At 53.2% G+C, this 22,068-nt stretch overlaps 3 protein-coding genes across 3 annotated transcripts; 1 reads left to right on the top strand and 2 right to left on the bottom strand.

Annotated features, from left to right (window-relative positions):
• Positions 1–463: 463 nt before the first annotated feature.
• On the top strand, positions 464–3,256 carry LOC103756743 (transmembrane protein 121). The gene is made up of 2 exons (XM_008922817.2): positions 464–510; positions 1,730–3,256. The coding sequence occupies exon 2, from the start codon at positions 1,731–1,733 to the stop codon at positions 2,664–2,666; it is 936 nt and encodes a 311-aa protein (XP_008921065.1). The 5' UTR covers positions 464–510; position 1,730; the 3' UTR covers positions 2,667–3,256.
• Positions 3,257–5,657: 2,401 nt separating this feature from the next.
• Positions 5,658–18,576, bottom strand: RRP36 (ribosomal RNA processing 36). Its single transcript, XM_018085452.2, has 11 exons — positions 18,554–18,576; positions 18,268–18,402; positions 17,812–17,899; positions 17,514–17,679; positions 16,765–16,998; positions 11,763–11,901; positions 8,375–8,441; positions 7,482–7,586; positions 7,287–7,361; positions 7,071–7,188; positions 5,658–6,838 (listed from the first exon to the last, which is right to left on the bottom strand). Exons 1-11 carry the CDS (start codon positions 18,574–18,576, stop codon positions 6,699–6,701), a joined length of 1,290 nt encoding a protein of 429 aa, XP_017940941.2. The 3' UTR covers positions 5,658–6,698.
• Positions 18,502–19,842, bottom strand: NPAS4 (neuronal PAS domain protein 4). Its single transcript, XM_018085451.1, has 4 exons — positions 19,562–19,842; positions 19,328–19,464; positions 19,048–19,153; positions 18,502–18,902 (listed from the first exon to the last, which is right to left on the bottom strand). Exons 1-4 carry the CDS (start codon positions 19,779–19,781, stop codon positions 18,652–18,654), a joined length of 714 nt encoding a protein of 237 aa, XP_017940940.1. The 5' UTR covers positions 19,782–19,842; the 3' UTR covers positions 18,502–18,651.
• Positions 19,843–22,068: the final 2,226 nt, after the last annotated feature.

Genomic DNA, 22,068 nt, shown 5'->3' with positions numbered 1-22,068 from the left:
GCGCTGCCCTGCGCCCCTGGGGAGCCGCCGAGGTAAGCGGGACCCTGGGAGGGCGCGGGCGAGTCTGCCTGCAGGCCGGCGGACAGCGACCGCCCTGAGAGCCCGGCCGCGTGGGAAGGGGCTCTGGACAGGCGGGTCGGGGGCGCCCAGGGCACCCGAGGGGACCGGCCGGCGGGGCGGCCCACTGGGCCATCCCGGGGTTGGGCGTCCGTGCGGTGGTAGTGCCTGTGCTGATTCCAGGGGGCTTGGGTACCCCCAGTCTCTCCGGTAGGCTCGGGAAGGCCGTTGAGTGACAGGCGGGTGAGCCCCAGCCGTGTGGCGCGCTCCAGATGTGCCACATCCATGAGCATCTCCAAGCTCACCGGCCTCTGATCTCTTCCCCCTGAGAGGCACCTGTGTCTGGCAGCTTCAGGCTTAGCTGCCTCCCACAACATGCAAGGATGCTGCTGGGCCCAGAGATGCACGACTGTGCCGGACACCTGCTCCCTCAGCCAAAAAGCAGGAGTTCAGGTAGCTTGTGCTCAGGGCCCTGTGCCATCAGTTTCAGCACCAGGAGCATCCGTGTGCAGAGGTGACCATTAACTGTGCGGTCTCCATCCTGCTCTCAAGTGGCTTGCTCCATGGTCAAATGCCACCCACACACTGCCCACTGGATGACCAGGATGGTGTCCTGGTGCCCCTGCATGGCCCAGGTGTGGCTGAGGCGAGCTCTGCGTGGGCAGCCATCGTGCAGCACTGTGCCACACAGTCATCAGCCCAGCTTCATCCTCCATTTCATCCGGGGGGCTGGCTCCCCTCCAGAGCAGCTGCTGAGTTGTGCCTGGCGAGGCCCCGACTCTGTCCTCCCTCTCTGCCTCTGACAGCAGCTGCCTGCAGCTGTGCTTGGTCAGGGGGAGGGAGTCTGACAGTCCTGGTGCCATACAAGGCACGCAGGGTCCTTTTGGGGACGGTGCTTTGCTCTGCCCCAGCCCAGGAAAGCTGAGCATCCTGCCAAAATTGAGGGCCTGTTGCAGAGCTCCTTGTGTCCTGGAGCTGTGGGCTGGTGCTGCTTTTCCTTGCTTTCAGCTTATGGTGTTGGGGCAGGGTAGGCATGGGCAAACAGCTCTAGGCAAAGCTCTTGGAGAACACAAACCTGAAGGAAACTGAATATTGGGCTGATTTCTTCCCTCCCACCCCACAGGATAGCTAGGCTAAAAATAACCCTTCGTCTTGTGCTGTGCATGAGAATAAGGAGACTAAAAAGAACAGTCCTGGATCATAGCAGTTAAGGGCCTGCTTGGGTTAAATGCATAGTTGTGGTCTTATGTGCCTTGGGGGAAAAAATATAACCAGTGCCACTGGCTGGGAAGTCCCATGGAAAATAAGGCACATACCCTTCATGGTGGCAGAGACTAGCCAGTGAGATGAGCTACCAGAAGGGGCAGTGGCATCCGAAGTGCTTGAAGTGTCCCAAGTGTCCAGCCTGTCCCACTATGTGCAGCCTAGAAGCTGGGCTTCAGACATCATGGGCCACCGGGATGGCCTGGTCAGGAGTCTCAGGAGCACTTTGGCTAGAAGTCTGCAGGTTTGGAACAAACCAGGCACATAGGATGGTTGAAATCTATGAACGCCTCCCTCCCTTCTTTCAGCCATCCACAGCTGTTGGGGAGAGGGCAGCAGAAGGGGGCCCAAGGGTGGGGATAGGAAATCTCAGCAACTCCCTAACAACCCTGCTTGTTCCTCTGTGCAGGATGGTTCCCCCACCACCTGTCAGCAAGCCCCACGTGTGCCTCTCCACTGTGCTCATCATGACCAGCCTCGTCCTCATGGATGCCTACCTGGTGGAGCAGAGCCAGGGCTCCAGGAAGTTGGGCATCTGTGTCATGGTGGCAGTGGGTGACTTGTGCTTCCTGCTGGTCCTCCGCTATGTGGCCATCTGGGTCGGGGCAGAGGTAAAGACAGCTAAGCGGGGCTATGCCATGATCCTCTGGTTCCTGTATGTCTTCGTTCTGGAGATCAAAGTCTACTTTGTGTACCAGAATTATAAAGCTGACCGGAAAAGCTTGGACCTCATAGCTCGCAAAGCATTGACCTTGCTGCTCTCCATCTGCATCCCAGCCCTCTACGTGTTGTTGGTGGCCACGGAGCATATGGAGTATGTCAGAACATTCAAGAAGAAGGAAGATCTCCGCAACCGCCTCTTCTGGGTCATTGTGGACATGCTGGATGTGCTGGACATCCAGGCCAACCTGTGGGAGCCACAGAAGAAGGGGCTGCCGCTCTGGGCTGAGGGCATCATGTTCTTCTACTGCTACATCTTGCTCCTGGTCCTCCCGTGCGTGTCCCTGTGTGAGATCAGCATGCAGGGCATTGGCATCGTGCCGCACCGGATGATGCTGTACCCCATGCTGAGCATGCTCACTGTAAACATCACCACCATCTTCATCCGAGGCAGCAACATGGTCTTCTTCAGGGACGCCCGGGTCTCCAGCATCTTCATGGGCAAAAACATGCTTGCCATTGGGATGAAGGTCTGTATGTTTGTGCAGTACCAGCGGCACCAGCACCACACACCTTCGGGGCCAGACCTACAGCACAGTGACCCAGCCCAACTGCCCACGGTAGGGCTGCGCAAGTCCCGGGACCAGCCTGCCTGCCCCGAGGAGCTGGCCCGGGACAACACGTGACAAGCCAGCAGGAGCTACATCCTGGGCACCACCATGCCTGGCAGTACCGACAAACCAGAGGCCGCTGAGCTCCCCGCCTGGACAGAGGGCAACGACCCTGCTCCCTCCCTCCCTGGGCGAAGCTGCTCAGGGCCTCGAGGGTCGCATGGTGAGGGCCCCCTGTAGTGGCCTCCATAAGGCTGCAGAGCAGTTTGAGACCTCAGCACCCCACCAAGTGAAACAGGCAGCAGAGTAGAGGAGGAGGCCAGGGTTGCCTGCCAGGTGTTGTGTCTGGCTGGGGCCAGGCAGCCCTATCTTGTGCCAGGCTCCCCCACCAGTGCTCCCCATACAGCACGGCCCTCTGGCCAGGCAGGGCACCACACAGGGACACAGCAGGTCACCTGCTTTACTGTTGTGGATGGCCCTGGCTCCAGTGTGGTCCTTGGCAGCAACCTGCTCCCCACTGTGTAAGCCAAGGCCCCCATGCAGGAGGAGCAACGCCTGGACCTTCCCCTGCTGTCACCCCTCTCAGCCAGCTGCAGGCCTGGGGGGACCCAGAAAGGGGTGACTGTCCTTTTTTTGTATTATCTCCCTCTTTGCAATAAAAGACCTGAGCCCTGCAGCCTTCTCCTGTCTGTGTCCCTGGCAGCAGGCAGATCCCCCCACCACTCCTGTGTGTGCATGTCCCTTGTGTGCCTGTAAGTCCAGCTGCAGTGCATGTGGAGAGGCTTGCTCAGTGACTGCCTAGGCCTGGGGAGAGCATCCCAGATACCTGGCTCTGAACATTTGGGAGAGGAGAGGTGGGTCCTTGTGAGAGTCAAGTGGGCTCTGAGGGTGTCACTGGTGGGGTAGGTGTGGCAGCTTTGTCAGTCACCACTGCCTGTGCACAGCTGCAGTTACATCAACTGGTACCAGCCATGCTCAGGGACACCCATAGCAAGTCCCCACGCTTCACGTGGAGGGACACCAGTGCAGGTCTGGAAGGGACACACTGCCCGAATCACCTTAGAAACAAGGAAAATAACCCAACTGCTTGAGGCTGGGAGGCTACAGGAAAGAGCAGCTTCCTGGCAGTAGGAGGCTCCGTGGAGATGGTGGAAGCATCTCCTCTTGGAGCTGGTGTTGCCATGCTGCCGCCTGCCCAAATACCCAGTGACACCTCACTACTGGCTGCGTTGGGCAACGCCCAAGGACTTCCCCTGCTGCGGGGTGCTGGGCCCAGGAGCTGGCACGTACAGAGGCCAGCAGGCTCACTCCTCACTACTAACGTGCTGAGCAGAAGCAGGTGACATCCCAGCGAGGATGCTCTCCTTGCAGGCTGTGCTGGTTTTAAAAACTCAGCGGGGAGAAAAAAAGTTAAGACTGCTCAAGCCACCCCTTACGATGGTGGAGAGGGAAAACAAAAAAAGACTGCTAGAGGTTAAAAAACGTTAGTCTCACAATTTTACTGAGGTAAAACTCACAAATAACACAGCAATACAGAGGAAAAATAATGGTTTACCCACAAAACCAACAAAGGTAAAAAATTGTTACGTTCCCCCCCACACACCTAGGGCAAAACCAAAAGAAATGGTTCCCGTTCCCACTGCGCCGGCCCCGCGTGGTCCAGGGGAACAAAGAAAACAATGTGGCAAACGAATCCCCGCGGCCCGACGCCCTCCCCAGCCAGGCAAAAAACACGGGGGAAACACGAACAAAACAGAAACCTGGAAGACGATTTAGTCTGGAAGGAGTTACGCTGCCGAGATGCTGGCGTGGGTCCCGGCGTAGCGGCGGCGTGGGCGCAGGGGCCTCTTGGTTCCCTGCTGTGCGCCTGGAAAAAGCGGCGGTGGCAAAAACGCGTCGGCGGCTTTCAAAAGCGGGAAGCGGCGATCCGCTAAGGGATTGCGCAAACCCCGGGAGCGGCGTGCGGTCCAGGGCCGCCCCCTCCTTTTGAAGGTGCAGAAACTCCGCTTTCAGCAGCCGCGGCGGCTTCTCTCTGTACTGAGCAGCCACACAGTCTTGGGATCCCCGATCTTACATCCTCTCTCCACAGCCGGGATGTAGCAGGCGACGGCAGGCTGCAGGGTATCTCGGTGGCTGCGAAAATAGCTCCGGAGCGACTCCGGACCCGTCGGGACGGTGCCTTTCCCTCCCTTTGGAGGAGAAGCAGACGGCATTCCCGGTGGCACCGAGCAGCCATACGGTCTCTGGGATCCTAGACCTGCACCCTTTCTCCTCCGGAGCGCGCCACCAGCAGCCCTCACTTGAGCTTCCGACGTAGGACCATCTGAACTTCACCTGTCTCGGCGTGTTTATGGTGGAAACCACGCCCGCTCGCTGTGACGCGGGTATATTGAATATTCAACACTAAAGCTCCACCCCTTTGCTTTGTAAGCAAAGTAAGGCGTACAGGCCTCAGCAAGAAGATGCCCTTTGGCTCCAGAGGGGCAGGAGGGGAAAGCAAGACCACTTTGGGTCCACCAGACTTGCCACCTCCTGTACAGGACCTACAAGCGCCCTACATGGGGACACGTACTCAAATGCTGAGGAATGCCACATGGCTCCTTAGCAAGGCTGTGGCAGCAGGTCTCTAGCCAAGCTGGCACATCCCATTTCTACTGCCTTCCCCCAGTTACACTAAGACCTGTCAGCACAGCATCACCCACAGGAATTGCAGTGGAGGCAGGTGCTTTAGCAACACCCTCAGGCCAACGAGCTGCTCATTGTTCCATGTTTTGCTTATAGCAATGCCTGTCCCCTGGCCCCACACAACTGTGGCCCACCTGCACACAGCACAGCTGTGCCCAGGCAATGCCCTGTTCTGCAGAGCCAAGGCACTCTCCCAGCACCAGCTCCAACCTGTAAGACAGGGATCATCCAAGTCACCTCCTTATCAGCACAACCACAGCAGACAGGGGTAACCAGAGTAAGGAGAAACAAGAGAGCTGGTGTTCAAACATAATATTGGAGAGAGGCATTAACTCCCCTAAGTTCAAACACTTTTGACTGTAACAGCAACGACACTGGGAATAAAGGAAAACCAGTATTTTATTTCATACAGGATCAGCTTCCCAGAAGCACTAACAGCCCTGTGGAGACAACCATGAGAAGCCAAGGAGAGAGGCCAAGCTGCTCTGAAGGAGAGATCAGGAGTAGCAGCAGCTGAGCAGTCAGCAGCATGCCCTGTGACAGAGGAAGGCTAGCCACAGCTGGGTCTGCATCACTAGGTGCAGCCCATGCAGAGCAGTGTGATCCTCTTCCCTTTACTCAGCCCTTGTGAGACTACATCCAGATACTGCATCCAGGCTGGGCCACCAAAAGACAGATGGTTGTCTGGGCTGACTCCAGTTCAGTATGTGAAAGTCATCAGAGGCTGAAGCACTGCAAGGAAAGACTGAGGGAACAGGGTTTATTGACCCTTAAGAAGAACAGACTTTGCAGAGACCTTACAGCCCCTCTTTTCCACCCACCCCTCAGACCTGTGACAAGGTTACTGAAAGACAGCCGGGCACTTCAATGAGAACAAGACAATTATATGGATAGCACCAGGCAGGTTTCCTGGATGAGGGAACAAAAAGTTCCATCTTGAGAACCTGAAGCAGTAGAGCAGAGGCCAGGAGAGGTGGTGGCATCTCTCCTGGGACATTAACAGACCCCACCAACACATCCCATGGCAACCTGGTCTGAAGTCAGTGCCAGCCCTGCTTTGAACAGGTCCTTTTCCACCTCAGTGGAAGTCTGAGAAAACCTGGAGTAGAGCCAGCAATGCAGGGCAGGACTCATGCTTTCCTTGCTAGAGTTAGAAATGAGCAGGTGCAAGGACAAAAACAGCTGTCAACACTGTAAGCATCTGCACGACACACTTGTCACCACCCATGGTCTAAACCACAAGTTAAGAGGATATTTCAGCTACAAAAACCCCACTATTTCCTTCAGTTCAGCCTCTGCTCAGCTGCCTTACAGCATCACTGTGCAGTGGAAGGCAGATATTGGGAAGAAGGATAGCCATCTTCCAGGCCTGGCCAAGGCAGAATGAGTCCTAGTGCCAGACAACAGCACGTCTGTCCAACGTCACAAGTTCTTCTGTGAGGGTAGACGGCGCTTGTCTTTGATGGCATTTCTCTTCCTCTTCTTGTTCAGGAAGCTCTCCAGCTTTCCACTCCTCTTCAGCTCTGCATACTTCTCAGCTAGCTCCAATTTCCGCTTCTCAGCTGTAGAGGAGAGGGAAGCAAAGTTTTAAACCGAAGCGCAAAACACATCTACCGACCAGCCCGTCCTCACCTCCCTGGCTCCCAGGCTTAGCTTGCCCATTGAGCACCAGTACTAGAAAAATCCCTCCATGGCTCTGTGGAATAGTATGGACACCTCACTACAAGTGATTGAATTCCTGTCAGCAGTACTCCCTCTAGGTCTTCCTGCAGCATGTTCACACTGAATACTTACATTTCTTTAGGAAAAAGGGTTTCTTTCCCTGCTTGGCCAATTCCCTCTGTTGTCTCTTCAAAGACAGCTCTCTCTCCCTCAGCTTCTGCTGTTTTTTCTGTGCCTGTTCTTGCTGTGTCTGTACAAAAAAGATGGCCTGTGTCAGCATCGAGGCAGACCTCAGGTCACACATCCTCTCTTCCAGTGCCTCACAGAGAGACGCTGTGCTGAACTCACCATACGGTTCAGAAGCTGCTGAAGTTTCTCCTTCTGCTCCATGTTCCGGCATTTCTTCAGCTGCTTCTGAACCATCTAGAAGAGAGCAGAAAGCTGCATGACTGCCTGTCTGTCACCTCCACTGTGAAAAGCCTTGGAAGAAGTAGCCCCTGCCAAGCAAGGTTCTTCCAGGCAAGGACAGGCACAGAGCATCACCTCCTTCTCCTGCTTCTTGATGCTGTCCAGGAAGCTGTACGTCTTCATAAATATTTCAGGCTTATACTCTCCAGACAAGTCATCAAATCGAGGGTCTCTGTGGACCTGATGGCAAGGAAGGCAAAGGCAAGAGCTGTAGCCAGGATTATCCTATTAATAGCCTGCTTACTCTCCTTTCACAGATCAGACCTTGCCATTTTTTCACCAGCAATATTACACGCCCACCATTGAAACATCTGCATTTGGCTAAGACTGAGTGCGATGATTAAGGTGGCAGTCCCTCACAAAAGCAAGCCTGCATCCAGTCTACCAAACAACAGACATTTCCATATGCAAGTCTACACCCAGGAGTATCCAATTCAAGGAACAGGAGCAGGAGTGCTACCTCCAAACACCTGCAACTCCCAGACCAAGAGCTTGCTTAATATGTGTTGTCAAGGTGATGGATTTGGGAACTCAAACCTATCTAGATTTTCACAGATTAACTGGGTCAGGCCATAAAAAAAGGAGAGATAAAAAGAGATCTCTAACTGCAGAAATCAACATATTCAGATGATCCAGCAATAACAAGTCAAAGTTACATTCAGATTAGAAAGTAGATGGACATTTGAACTTCTGGGATTAGTACTGAACAGTGACTGTGGCTTGCAGTGGAATTGTCATTGGTGGGAGTCATTACATCTTCTAGAAACACTTTGGACACAAACACTGAAGTTAACCTGCAGCTGCTCCTGCACCCATCCCTTCTTCTCCCCAGGGAAACACTATCACTGTCTGCACTCACCAGTAGTCCAGCCTAGTTCTCTAGAAACAGCCGCTGCCATCTGCAGCAGCCCAATTACCAGCATTGCTATGGGAAGTCAGCTCCTGAACTGGGGAGGGGGAGCACCCACCTTCTTTCTAACAGAGACGACTTGTCGCAGAAAAGGCACAGGCTTCTTGGCAGAGATCTCCAATGGCCTGAAAAAGAGAGAAATGTATTTAAGAGGAGCAGATGTCAGAATGAGGCCCAGGCTAATATTTCGGGAGTTAGTCAAACCCTCAGAAGAACACTACTGCACAACAGACTCTCCCAACTTAATCCTCCCTATACCCGCAGAGAGCAAAGAGGTGATTCAGTCGAGCCACAGAAGGCTAAGGCAACCAAATGTATAAATGTGTAGTTAAACCAACCCTACACAGAACTTGTAACAGCCCCATTGTATCAAGTGAAAACCCACCACCTGCATCAGTAGATGTGCTGTACTCGATTATTTCTCTCATAGTCACAGAATGGCTGGGGGTGGAAGGGACCTTTGGTGATCACCTAGAGACCACCACTCTACTAAAGCAGGTTAACCTAGACAAGGTTGCACAGGATTGCATCCAGGTGGATTTTGAATATCTCCAGAGACAGAGACTCCACAACCTCACTGGGCAGCCTGTTCCAGTGCTCAGCCACTCTCACAGTAAAGTTTTCCCTCATACTCACATGGAACTCCCTGTGTTTCAGATTGTGCCTGTTACCCCTTGTCCTGTTGCTGGGCACCACTGAAAAGAGCTTAGCCCCATCCCCTCGACCCCTGACCTTAACATTGATAAGTAAGCATTGATAAGGTCCCCTCTCAGTCATCTCTTCTCGAGGCTGAACAGGCCCATCTCCCTCAATCTGTCCTCAAAAGAAAGATGTTCCAGTCATTTTTTTTGCCCTCCGCTGGACCCACTCCAATAGCTCTGTTGTCTCCCCTGTCCTGAGGAGCCCAGAACTGGACACAGCACTCCTAATGTGGCCTGACCAAGGTCGACTAGCGGGGCAGGATCACCTCCTTTGTCCTGCTAGTAAGGCTCTTCCTAATGCACCCCAGGATACCATTGGCCTTGCTGGCCACAAGGGCACACTGCTGGCTCATGAACAGCTTGTTGTCACCAGGACCCCCAGGTCCTTCTCCACAGAGCGGCATTCCAGCAAGACGGCCTCCAGCATCCACTGGTGCTTGGGCTTATTCCTCCCCAGGTGCAGGACCCTGCACTTGTCTTTGTTGAACTTCAGGCAGTTCTTCTCTGTCCAACTCTCCAGCCTGTCCAGTTCTTGCAGAATGGCAGCACAGCCCTCTGGTGTACCAGCCACTCCTCCCAGCTTTGTGTTGTCAGCAAGCTTGCTGAGGGACACTCTGTCCCTTCATCCAGGTCGCTGATGAATAAGTTGAACAATGCTGGACCCAGTACTGACCCCCACGGACACCACTAGCGACAGGCCTCCAACTAGTCTATTGCATCTCTGATCATGACTCTTGAGCTCTGCCATTCAGCTGGTTCTCAATCCACCTCACCATCCACTCATCTAATCCACACTTCCTGAGCTTGCCTATGAGGATGTTAGGGAAGACAGTGTCAAAAGTCTTGCTGAAGTCAAGGTAGACAACATCCACTGCTCTCACCTCAGCCACCCAGCCAGTCATGCCATCACAGAAGGATATCAGATTGGTCAAGCAAGATTTCCCCTTGGTGAATCCATACAGACTACTCCCAGAAATCTTCCACATGCTTAGAGATGACCTCCAGAATGAGACTCTCCATCACGTTTCCAAGGATGGAGGTGAGGTTTACTGGTCTGTAGTTTTCCGAGTCCTCCCTTCTTGCCCTTTCTGACACTGGCTTTCCTTCAGACCTCTTGCACCTCTCCTGCTCCCCCTGCCCTTTCAAAGATGATGGAGAGTGGGTGAGCGATAACATCTGCCAGCTCCCTCAGCACTCATGGATGCCAAAGTAGGGAATTTCTGCACTAACCTGGAAGTTACAAAGACAGGCCAGGCTCAGCAAGAAAGCACGCTGTAACACCAGTAAGGAAAAGGTCAGCGCCAGGATAACGGGCTGCACAGCGTGTGGTACATATCCCAGAAGAGACTTCACAATGAATCCTCACAAGGATTGTGAGGATTACAGTGACAATCAATTAAGGGAAAAAGTTTTCCTTGCAACACAGGCCTTAGAGCTTGATGCTTCAGGTATATGAGGGGGATGGTATAAGGTGGCAGAACAGGGTATTACTCTCCCTGTATTACTTGGATGCTGCGCCCTGTGATTTGTCAGGTAAGGTACCAGAAACATGAAAAACCTGCTGAGAGCACCCACAGCGTGGCCATTGCACCCACAGTCAGCCACAAGTAACATCAGGGCAGGAACATAACCGCCCAGGAGTAAGTTTTCCAAATCCCTCTTAGAGCAGCATTCAGTGTATTTCCATGTCTGATGATGTGGCTACACCCCTGTACAATGCTCCGGAGTCAGCTTGATACAGCACTGCTGAAGCCAGCTAAGTGCCAGGGGATTTCCTTGATGTCCTTTCTTTAAGAAACTCACTTCCATAACAAAAACACAAGAGAAACAACACGTGGGATTTAACAGCAATACATCGCTTAAAGGATTAGGGGAATTAAATAAAAGCAGAATTATGCAAACTGTGTGGCAGAAATTAGAGACACTGTGTGAAGATGCTGCACTACACAAACTCCCCCAGAACCCTGGGTAAAAGGAAAAGCAGAAACATTATTCTAATCAACTGTTTACAGCAGGAGAAACATGTATTAAGCAGAGATTCAGAAAAAAATTAGAGAGCACTAGTGTAACAGAGGAAACCTGTTCAAATCACTTGGATGCAACTCTGAGGACTGAAAATTAGCTAAATACTGCAAATAAAGGGTAAGAGTATTGCTGTTACTAGTGGGGGTCTGTGGAGACTGTAAAAAGATCTGATAGTTTTTGTTGTGCCAAATACAGGAAAAAGTCTGTAATGTTCTCCCTCTGTAGAGAGGGGAAAAGGGGAAAATGAACACAGACAAGCCACAGATAAGACAACAGCAGGATGAATGAAATTGCCTGTGACTGTAACTCCAGCCAGTGAAGCCAGGCAGAAGATGCTGATAAGCTGGAAGGTGTTTAGAAACCAGCAGGGTAACTATTTCAGGTCACAGTGGACACTATCATACAGTTTGAAAAGCACACCATGCTGAGGGTGACAAGTGCTTTAACACAGAGGGTATAAAGGCATTGAGTGCCAATTTAACTATCAAGTAACAGGTGGCTGCTGGGGATTTGAACAGGACAGGATATTAAGAGCTCTGAAAACAGCACCAGACCATTCCCAAATGAAACACTATAGTAACAGGCATTATTGTCTAGTACATTAAAGGAGATCTATGCCAGCTCCAAGGCAACACCAGCACTGTGAGGAGTTCCCAGTGTAATTTCTGGAGGCAGAGAGCACACATGCATATTTTTCCGATCACAAAAATGCCTCTTTACCCCTTTTTGCCTTGTTGCTGCTTCACTGTAGCTTTGGTAGGTTTTGAAGTTTTCTTTCCACTGGTCATCTGTTTGCACACTCTTGTTCTTGCATCGCTCTGCATCTGCAGTAGTTCCTCGAAAGACATGTCAGACTGATCTGGAAGAGAGCACAGGACACACCTAAACTGAACAGCTTCTCAAGGCACTTCTCACTCCAAAATTCCTCCAACAGGGATGTCTCAGAGCCTGAGACAGTGACACAAGCACAGTAGTGTCATCCCTGTACAACTGCATGGCAGAAAGAAGTCTCTGCGTCTCTCAGCCTTTGATTCCTCTCTCATTAATCACTTCAGTCTTTACCACTGGAATAGTCTCCCCCTCACCCCAATGTGCCTTTGCTTCTCTCTCCACTCAATAGCACAGAAAAGAGCAGTACAAAGGTTCTACCTGGTACAAAGAGCAGTATGAGCTCTGCACTGGGTTATACTTTGGCTGCATTGCAAATTCTGGCCACCTCTCAGTTCGGACTCTCCCACTTCAACAGACTGTTGTTCCATTGCCTTTAAATGGGCATCATCACACCTCTCACAGCACAAAACCAGCCAAGACGTGAAAGAAAACCACATGGGCTATTCAGTCTGTTAAGATTTGGAGACAAACTCCCCACTGCACACCTGCCATTGCTCTGCTCAGTCAGCAGTGGAGCAGCTCCCACAGCAGACCCTCCTCAACACACCAGGGGCCTGTGAACTACTGAAATCTAGACATTCAACCTTCACCACTCACTGCCAAGAGAAACAGTTTATAGCCTGATTCACTGGGGAAGAAAAAACCCCACAACACCAAAAAGCAGTTTCATATCCTAACCTTGCTGGGAGCTCCCCAGAACACTATTTACATCCTGTGTTTCATAAAATGTTCCTTCTCTTCTCTGACTGCTGACAACACAGGAAACAGCAAAACTAATTCTACCCATGGTGGTAATGAATGCACAATATTCTGCTGGAATTGTCTGTCGATATGTTTCTTTAATATCCCTCAGTGTCAGTAACCTTTAACACTTCTTATAACAGAATGTAAAAATTATTCTTTCTGGATTTACACCGCTGGGTGTTCAGAACTAACAACTGAAACACTTTTTAAGTCAGCACTTGGATACGCTCATTCTGTTCTCTCGTAGGGGCAAGAAGGGGTTTGTACTGGTTCACTTCTAAAAGGTAAAGCCTTGGCAAATTGACTTGGGTGGTGTTTGCCTGCTCAACACCTCTGAGCAGTGACAGGCACATGGCCTTTCTAAGCTTCTGTGATACTAATGCATTTGTCACAGAACACCCCAACTGTGGCCCAGCAGGAACAATCACATCCTGTCTGTGGTACATTGGCCTTGGCTGGGTGCCAAGTGCCCACCAAACTGCTCTATCACTCCTCTCCTCTGCTAGATAGGGAAGAGAAAATACAACAAAGGCTCACGGGTTGACATAAAGCCAGGAGAAATCACTCACCAATTACCATCACACGAGCAAAACAAACAGATTGGGACACAGTTCTTCATGAACTGCTCCAGTGTGGGTCCCTTTCCACAGAGTGGAGTCCTTCAGGAACAGGCTGCTCCAGTGTGGGTCCCCCACGGGGTCACAAGTCCTGCCAGCAAACCTGCTCCAGCTTCTCATGGTGGCACATTCCCTCACTTCAGTGTGGGGTCCTCCATGGGCTGCAGAGGCACAGCTGCCTCACCATGGGCTGCACCACAGGCTGCAGGGGTATCTCTGCCCAGCCACCTGAAGCACCTCCTCCCTCTCCTTCTTCACTGATTTTGGTGTCTGCAGGGCTCTTTCTCTCACATATTCTCACTCCTTTCTACCAGTTGCTGATCAGCAGCAGGGCTTTTCCCCTTCTTAGATGTTACCACAGAGGTGCTACCACTGTTGCTTATAAAAGCCCCTGGCCACAGCTGAGCTAATGGGACATGTGAGAAGCTTCTGGCATCCTTGTAGCCCACTCACTACCAAACCCTTGTCACGCAAACCCAAAACACTGCCCCAAGAGCAAGGTTTCTGTGTGCTTTGCTAAATTCAGGAAGCAACATGAGGTCAGTCACATTGGTTCAGAGCATGGACTTACTATTTATTATCCCAGTCACTCTCATCCTGGCAATAACTAAGACCTTCTGTTTCAGAAACTACTCTCATCATTCAGAAAACCTAATGGGCACAGCCATGTGTTGCCTCAGGAAATGTTTTCTTTTTGCTTGTTCTGAACACTCATGAACTCTGCTCTGTCGATGTCCTTAGTCCTCTGAAGTAGGCTAAAGGACCACTGCACATCCAGTCAGCCACAAAAGGGACAAAAGAAATGCGAATACAGCATGATTTCATTACACTACTTCCCCAAAACACCCTTCCCCCTTATCTTACTGCAATTTGACATCCTCTCTTGCTTGGACTCCTGCAAACACCCTTGCCCCTGCCTTCTTAGCGATGACAGCACCATTGCCCTTTCTGGTCTCCACCTTTTCCCTTGTCACTCGTGTACAATCGCTTACTGTCTGCCCAGAATGTGAAATCCCCTTCAGACCAATGAGCTGTGCCTGCACTCAGGCATGAGCAGAGTGTCATGCAGCTCAGCAATTTACATTAATCTCGCTATTGGGGTTCACAGAGACACAAGAAAACCAACAAATTCGTGGACAAGAGAATCTGCTGCCACACTGCTCAAATTCAGGAAAAATCTGTGCTGATTATACGAGTTACTGGAGGACAAAGCAATTAACCTCTACATACGGCAATATTTAAGTATCACTCAAAGCATCACTGGGCACACAAATGAAAGACACTGAACAAGGACTAGTGAAAAGGGCAAAGAAAGTATTAAAGGAAAGGAAGAATCATAGAACAGAATCATAGAATCAGCCAGGTTGGAAAGGACCTCTGAGATCATCAAGTCCAACCTTTGATCCACTACCACTGTGGTTACTAGACCATGGCACTAAGTGCCACATCCAGTCTCATCTTAAAAACCTCCAGGGACGGAGAATCCACCACTTCCCTGGGCAGCCCATTCCAATGCCTGATTACCCTCTCAGTAAAGAATTTCTCCCTAATATCTAACCTAAACCTCCCCTGGCAGAGCTTAAGACCATAATGATGTGGAAGATACTCTTAACACAGGTTGAAGACAGACAAGACGCCATCACTTGCACTACAATACTCCACTTAGCTGCAATTCCAAAACAATACTGTTTAAATAGCAAATGCTTACAAGATGTCACTAAAAACAAGACAAAGACACCATGTAAAAAGATGCAAAGGATTAGAAAAGAGATTTGGTATAAACCAGAGAAAGCAAAGGCATGCAGAGCTTCCACTGATAAAATATTTCAATACTGGTACAGGTGACCAGACTTGACTACCCAAAACCTAATGGGGATGATTTCCACACAGTAGTATCAGTCCAAGAAATACACCCCATTTGTAGGAGATTGAATTAGCCACTCACATTCATCAAAACATCACTGGACATAATAAACATGTTTTGGGGTAGAAGTGAATAGTCCTAGCAGATGTTCACTGCTGGGCAGCAGAATTGGCAACTGTGTGTGTGAAAAGGCCCCAGTTAAAAACACAGGATTAGTTTATTTCCCCTGTTTCTTGCATTCTTTCTTGAGGCCCTAATTTCCCCATTTTTTCATTCATTTTCCCCCCTAGAATATAACTTACCTTTTCTGTTCTGTCTCTGTAGTCTATTTCATTTTTTCCCTCCTACCATTTTTTCCCTTCATCCATTATTTTGAGGATTACTTCCTCTTTTTTGCACCTCTTGATACGCTACTGTTACCTACTGATAACAGGGACATTTCCTGCTCAGGAGCACAGCCTCCTCGTGTTTCCTATCCTCCCACAGACTCCTGTGACACATGGACACCTTATGCCTTTCTCAGCCTGTAGAGGGCTATACGACCTGCTGAGCACATCAGAGCGTCCAGGATGCAAGAACAGATGGCCTAAGAAATGGCTGATATCTGCCTAGTTGTTCCCTGCTGAAACAAAATTAGTGCTGGACTCAAATATAACTCCTTCTGTTCCAGACATAAGATTACAGAGGCCTCCAACAGATGGCAAAAGTAAAACTACTGTTCCCATTCACATCCAGCTGTGGAAAGGAAAGGGTGCCTGTCAGTGGTCCTCTCTTTGAGCTTTGCTAAAGCTCACCATTTCCTCACCAGAGAAAACCAAAATGACTAAAACAGATAGTGGGGCACCTTGCCAGTCCCAAAAGTCCACCTTTAGAGGAGATGTGCCTCCCCCCTTGGCCCCACTCAGACACACCATGGAGAACCCTTTCACAAGACAATCAGTGACTCCTCACACCTGCATCACGCCATGTGTTTGACACCTCAGTTTTGTTTAAGGGCCTTTGCTGTACTTTTCGTAAGGTTTTCGTTCTCCCCTGGATCATTTTGAGATGAGGAAACCACACTGTGCTCACCACTGTGGATGAGAACCACCACCTGCACACCCTGAACCTCAGCCCAAGCCGTGCCCACAGCCACGCACCGCCCGGTTCTCCCACTCCACCTGTCCTGGTGAGGACCCCTGGAGCTCCTCCGCGTCTGAATTTGCAAAGAGCAATTGTCCTGGAGATGTGTGAGATCTTCCACGGTAGAAGGTGTCCCTGCCCACAACAGGGGGGCTGGAAGTGGATGATCTTTAAGGTCCCTTCCAACCCAAACCACTCTACAGTTCTGTGATTCCACATACGGGGAAGGCAACTACGGGGAAGAGGCCCCTACACGGTTTTTGTTCCAGTGACCGCTCACGCACCTCCAGCGCACACCCTGCTGTGATCCCGAGCTCATCCTCTGAGCGGAGCAGGTGAGGGAGAGATGCAGGACTTGGAATACGAAATGTGACCAAGCCATTTGCCAACTCGTTTCCCGCTGAGCGGGCGGCCGTGACCCCCCGATCCAGATGTGCGCTGAGGCTGCCGCCCGTACCGGGAGCGCTGCCGCGGCCCATCTCACCTCTCCCGCCGGGCCCGCCGCCTCCGCCTCCTCGTTCCCCGAGAAAGGCTACCGCGTCGCGTCCGCTGTCGCCATCGCCCTCCGCCGCCTCCACCTCCGCGAGCGGCTGCCCGAAGACCGCATCTTCCTCGCCCTCCGTGCGGGCCGGAGCGGCGCAGCGGCAACTCGTCCCCCGTCCCGTCCCGTCCCGCCCGGTCCCGGCGCGGCCGCATCGCCCCCGCCCGCGGCCCCGCCCTCCCGGAAGCGGAAGCAGGGCACACCAGAGAGTCACGTGGGGGAGCGGGTTTTATTGGCGTCATTTTTAAGCAAAAATCGTTCCTTTGTGAGGAACAGGTCAGGTACGCACTCTGGTGATATCCAGCTAATTCGTCAATAAATGGTAAAGTGCAAGATCGAGATCCCTCTGCACTGCCGAACTGATGCTGGATTGTATCACAGCCTGACCGAGGTTTCTAACACGAGCACCAGCTGTGTAAAATGAGGGTTTGCCATCGCCTTGAATTGCGTCAGCCGAAGGTCTTAGCAGTGACTGTCTGAACGGAGATGGAGTTACACACAGTGGCCTGCATTAGGAGAGATACAGTCAGCACACCAAGGGATGTCAGTGCCTCTGTAGACTTGAGACCTGTGAGGGCACACTTGGAATGTTGCATCCAATTTTCTCACCGCTCCCCAGTTAAAAGGAGAGGGGAGGAACTGGGGAGGGTTCAGTAGAGAGTTCCCAAGACAGTCAGAGGAATCGGCATCGCCTTCCTCTGGAAGGGGCGGGGGTCTTGGCGCGGGCGGAGCAGAGGCGGTCGGCGAGAGGCGGTCGGCGAGGGCGCGGAGCTGCGCGGCGAGACGGCTGAGCTCCGGGCCCGCCGGCGGGGCGCCGGCGCCGGGCTGCGGAGCGCAAGGTGGGCCGCCGCCTCCTCCCTGCGGGGACAAGGGGTTAAGGGGCGGCAGGTGACTGCAGCGTCCCCGCCCCCCCCCGGAGCCCCCCAACCTGAGTGCATGTTGCAGGTGGCAGGAGATGCACGCGGCCCCGCCATCCGGCCTCGCCCACACTCGCAGACAGCCCAGGCGGCGGTTCGCGCGCAGCAACCCGTCAGACACCGCGGTCCCCGAGGCGGCGCCCGGCGCCGGCCTCGGAGCGCTGCGGGCAAGAGAAGCGACTGCGTTAGGCGGCGGCAGGCCGCCTGTACACCCCCTAGGCTGCCCCGATGAGGTCTGCAGGCAGTCACTGCTCTGGCCCCAGCGCCACAGAAGCCACACAGAGCAGAGTCAGACCGTAGGAGTCCTACCCCCGAAAGAGCTGGAGCTCAAGGGGGCTTGTCCCTCCTCTGTGCACTGTGGCAAAGCCTCCGAACCTTGGAAGCTACCTGTGACCTTATAGACAGTGTGTGACCAATTCCCTGCCTCATCCTTTTGGAGCAGGGAGTCTCAGTGGGCAGGACTGAATTCGATTTGTGTCTGCTGTCCTGGATAGACATGTTTCAGGCACATGTAGCCAGAGGACAGTACACATGTTCCTGGGCCCGACACTCACCCACGGCCCTGTGCTGGGCAGCTGCCAGATCAGCATCCTCAGGGTGCAGGAGGCTGTACCAGGACTGACCGACTAGCTCTTCCCTGCGGTAGCCAAGGTGGTAGGTGACACTGGGGGAGACAAGGGGAGTGGGGACTGAGTGCCATACAGGGTCCACACCCTGTCAGCAAGGAGCAGCAGCTGCTTGATGGAGAGCAAAACAACAGAGGTACAGAAATAAGTTGTAAAGGAGGGAAGAGGTCTGTGAGTCTCAGTGCTCACACAGTATCTAGCCTGCATCCCATACAAGGCTTGGTGAAGGGAAATGATTCTTGCTGCCTGAGATGTACAGCTGGAGCTCTGGTGCAAGCAGGCACACCTCACCTCTCCGTGACATCAATAAACGTCATGTCTAGGATGTGCGTGCTCTGGAATACGTCATCCTGGGAACCAGCTTCGCCATCTGCAGGCGACTGCATGACCGGTGAGCAGAGGGCCAGGAAGGCTGTGGTGGAGGGGGAGGGTGGCCAGCTCAGGGCCACAAAGCGCCCACACACTGTCACGACCCGATTCCCTCCGTGCTTCAGCCGGAAGGCCTTGGACGTGCACATCTCACTGACAAAAGTGACTTCTGCAGAGAAACAAACCATTCCGAGTGGGTCAGAGGCTCCCCTGCTCTGCTCTCAGCAGGGCTGGCCCTGGATATCTGATCACAGCCACTGAGGGCCAGAGCAAGATGCCAACACCTGCAAGACGCCAGCAGAGGCCTCCCTTACCCCTGCCAGGCTCCTTCTGGGCGAGGAGGAGCTTCTTGTACACATCCTCATATGCTTGCCCATCCAGGATGTCAAAGACCGTGTCCCCCTGGGCGAGCAGCTCCACCTGACAAAAGAGGGGGCTTTCCTCAAGAACTGTGCCTCTTTTGGTGAGCCTTGGCTGGCACCATGGGCACACAGACCACTGGAGCCACAACCCAGCATCTGCTGGGGCAGTGTGCTGTGCACACAATAAAGGCACCAGGACAGTGACTGCAAATGCCTAGTGAGCAAGCCTTACCACGGAAAGGCCCAGGACCTGAGCCACGTTCTCCGAGATGTAGACCAGCTTTCCACTGGCCGATAGCACAAGCAGAAACCCCGGGAGCAGGGAGAGTAGCTCTGTGCCGAGGGCCGGTTCCGCAGGAGGAGCTGAGCCTGCAGGGGGATCAGGGTGAAGTGCTGTCTTGATGGAGCAGGAGCAGCGCCCCACACAGATGTAAGATAGTATGGGGTACAGCAGTGCCATGGGTACCTGGAGGGAACAGCTGAGCCCCCCGCAGCCGGAGGCACACCAGGGCCATGGTGTGGAGGTAGGAGAGCCGCTCCTTCTCCTGCATGGAGATGGGCAGCAGGGAACGCAATGCCTGCAGCTCTGCATTGATCTGGTCCCGGCGAGCCTTGGAGGCACTCTTGGTTGACCTGCAAAGCCAGCCATCTGGGGAGGTGCATCCAGGGAGGGAAAGGGACAGCATTCCCCACCTGTCGCTATGGGGAGAATTATGAGCTTGGGGATATGGAGTGGAGATGCTCAGCACCCATGCCAGCTGCTGCCTCTAGGAGAGCAAACCTTGCATAGCTGTTTCGGGTGCAGGCAGAGGTGCTCAAGGCTACCCAAGGGGACATGCTGCTGGTGTGGCTGGTGTCTCTCCTGCTGGGGACCAGGTTGGACAATGACCTGTGCTTTGGTGAGGAGCCCACGCGACACAACCTCGCCACCAAACCCCGCAAGGATGGAAACTGCATCCAGTGCCAGAACGTGCACCCCAGTCCACCAGATATGTCTTTCCTCTTCAACTACCCAAAATCCCTCTGCCCCACCAAGCTCCTGCACCTCCTCCCCACGTGCCAGCTGACAGCCCCACTGTCTCAGGCTGATGTAAGCCTTTTGCAAGGGCCATCAGACCTGTCCCAGGGCTCTCAGAGGCCATCACAGCCCTGAAAGTGGGAGGTGGGGGGCAGCTCACCTGAATGGCCTTGAGGCCCTGGGCGCCTGCTTGCCCGTCCTGGGCAGGCAGCTCATCTCTGCCTGCAAGGGCTGGTGGCAGTGGCTGCAGAAGATGGTCATACTGCTGGTGCTGCGATGCCTGAAGCTGGCAGGCCTGAACTGCTGCCTCCTTCGCTTCGGGCTGTGGCTGAACCTGCTGACCCCTCTGCTCCTGGCCTCCTTTTGTATCCTCCTGGGGTGCAGAGGCCAAGCCACTCATGGAGAGAGTTACCTCTTGTGACGCAACTCCAAACAGCTCAGAGCTATTTTTAGAAGGCGGGCTGCTAAAAATAGCCTTGCAGCCGGCTGCAATCTGAGAGGGGAAGTAATAAAAGGAAGCCAGGGTCTTTAAAGCAAACCTGCCACTCAGGAGGGGGCAGTGACGAAGACAGCAGGGATCCCCCTGCATGGCATACATCTGCCCAGTTCCTGGCCCACAGCTGCTGCCACCTCAGCAGAAGGTTCTGTGTCTAGTCTGCCTGCCTGGCAGCTGCTCTCCAGCATCACTGGTGAGCTGGGTGCTGTGAGAAGGAGCTGATAAGCCAAGAAAATGCACTGAAGATATCTGGACCAAGACAGTGAGAATTTCCCATGCTCAGGCCTGCAGCAGGGTCCTGGCAGAGGGAGTCAGGGCCACAGCACCCCTGAACCCAAGAGGACCCTTCAAGGAGATTGGGGTGTTGGTGACCCCATTCTTTTCTTCCCAGAGAGGCCTTTTCCCCACCAAAGGTTTGCTCTCCTAGAGGCAACTGACATGGGGTGCTGAGCCTTTCTAGGGTCTGTTGTCTCCACTTGATGGTGTAGAGATTGTGATTCTTTCCAGACAAGCCCCAGTGACAGCCATTCATGGACAGAATTGAGAGCACCCTTGGGGAGCCTCTGCTCAGCACCACATTACCCAGCCCAGCAAGTCTGTGTGGTCTGTGGGTGTTTCCTGGTGCCTGGCATCCTGCAAGGACAGTAAGCTTGGTGCTTCAGTGCTGGGAGAGGGGATGCCATGGCAAAAAATCACTATTTCATTTCACAGCTTGAGAGAGAGCCTGTGGCTGAAGCAGTTGATTTGAGGAGTTAGAGCTGCTGCACAGCAGAGGGTAGATGTCCACCCAGCCCTCACAAGTAATCTGCAGGTGCCAAGGACCACAAAGGAGGAGCCGAGGCTGGGGTTGTTCTCCCTGAGCCAGATGTACTGTCAGCACACCTGTCTCCCTCCAGGCCCCAGGCTGCCACTGATGCTAATCACCCACCACGGTGAGCTGCCAGTGCATGAAGAACAAGCTCTTGTCACAATTGAGGTGCCTTCTGTTCTCCTGCCACGGGGTTTTCACCACTCTTGTGCCACTCCAGACTGCTCCATTGTGCCCACATTGGCCACCCCTGCAGGTCAAGGAGCCCAGGCACCCACGCAACCTTGTGCTGCTGGATGAGCAGCATTTGACTCTGGCTGTGTGCCAGCCCTCAGGGCAGGGCAGACAGCCTAGGCCCTCTGCCACCCATTCCTGGCATGCGGCTGCAGTCATCTCAGCTGCCCAGGAAACACCATGAGTGCTTCCCTGGGCTAATGCTGTCCCTGCATTAGCCTCACTACAGTTGCCATGGGAGCTCCTCTTCACATCAGACACCGCACATCCACAGAAAGGGGCTTGAGCACAGTGCTCTGTGCCACCTGGGAAGACTGTCCCAGGCACCACTCCATCTCCAGCCCTGAAGCAGGAAGCAACAGGGCATCCACCTTTCTGAGGCAGCACAGCCCAGGAGATGTACACCACTTTCTTCCC

This window comes from Manacus vitellinus, unplaced genomic scaffold (genome assembly GCF_001715985.3).
Source record: "Manacus vitellinus isolate BGI_N305 unplaced genomic scaffold, ASM171598v3 scaffold_81_pilon, whole genome shotgun sequence".
Lineage (NCBI taxonomy): Eukaryota > Metazoa > Chordata > Aves > Passeriformes > Pipridae > Manacus > Manacus vitellinus.
Note: the sequence above shows the minus strand (reverse complement) of the source record. Positions and strands in the feature narration are given on the sequence as shown.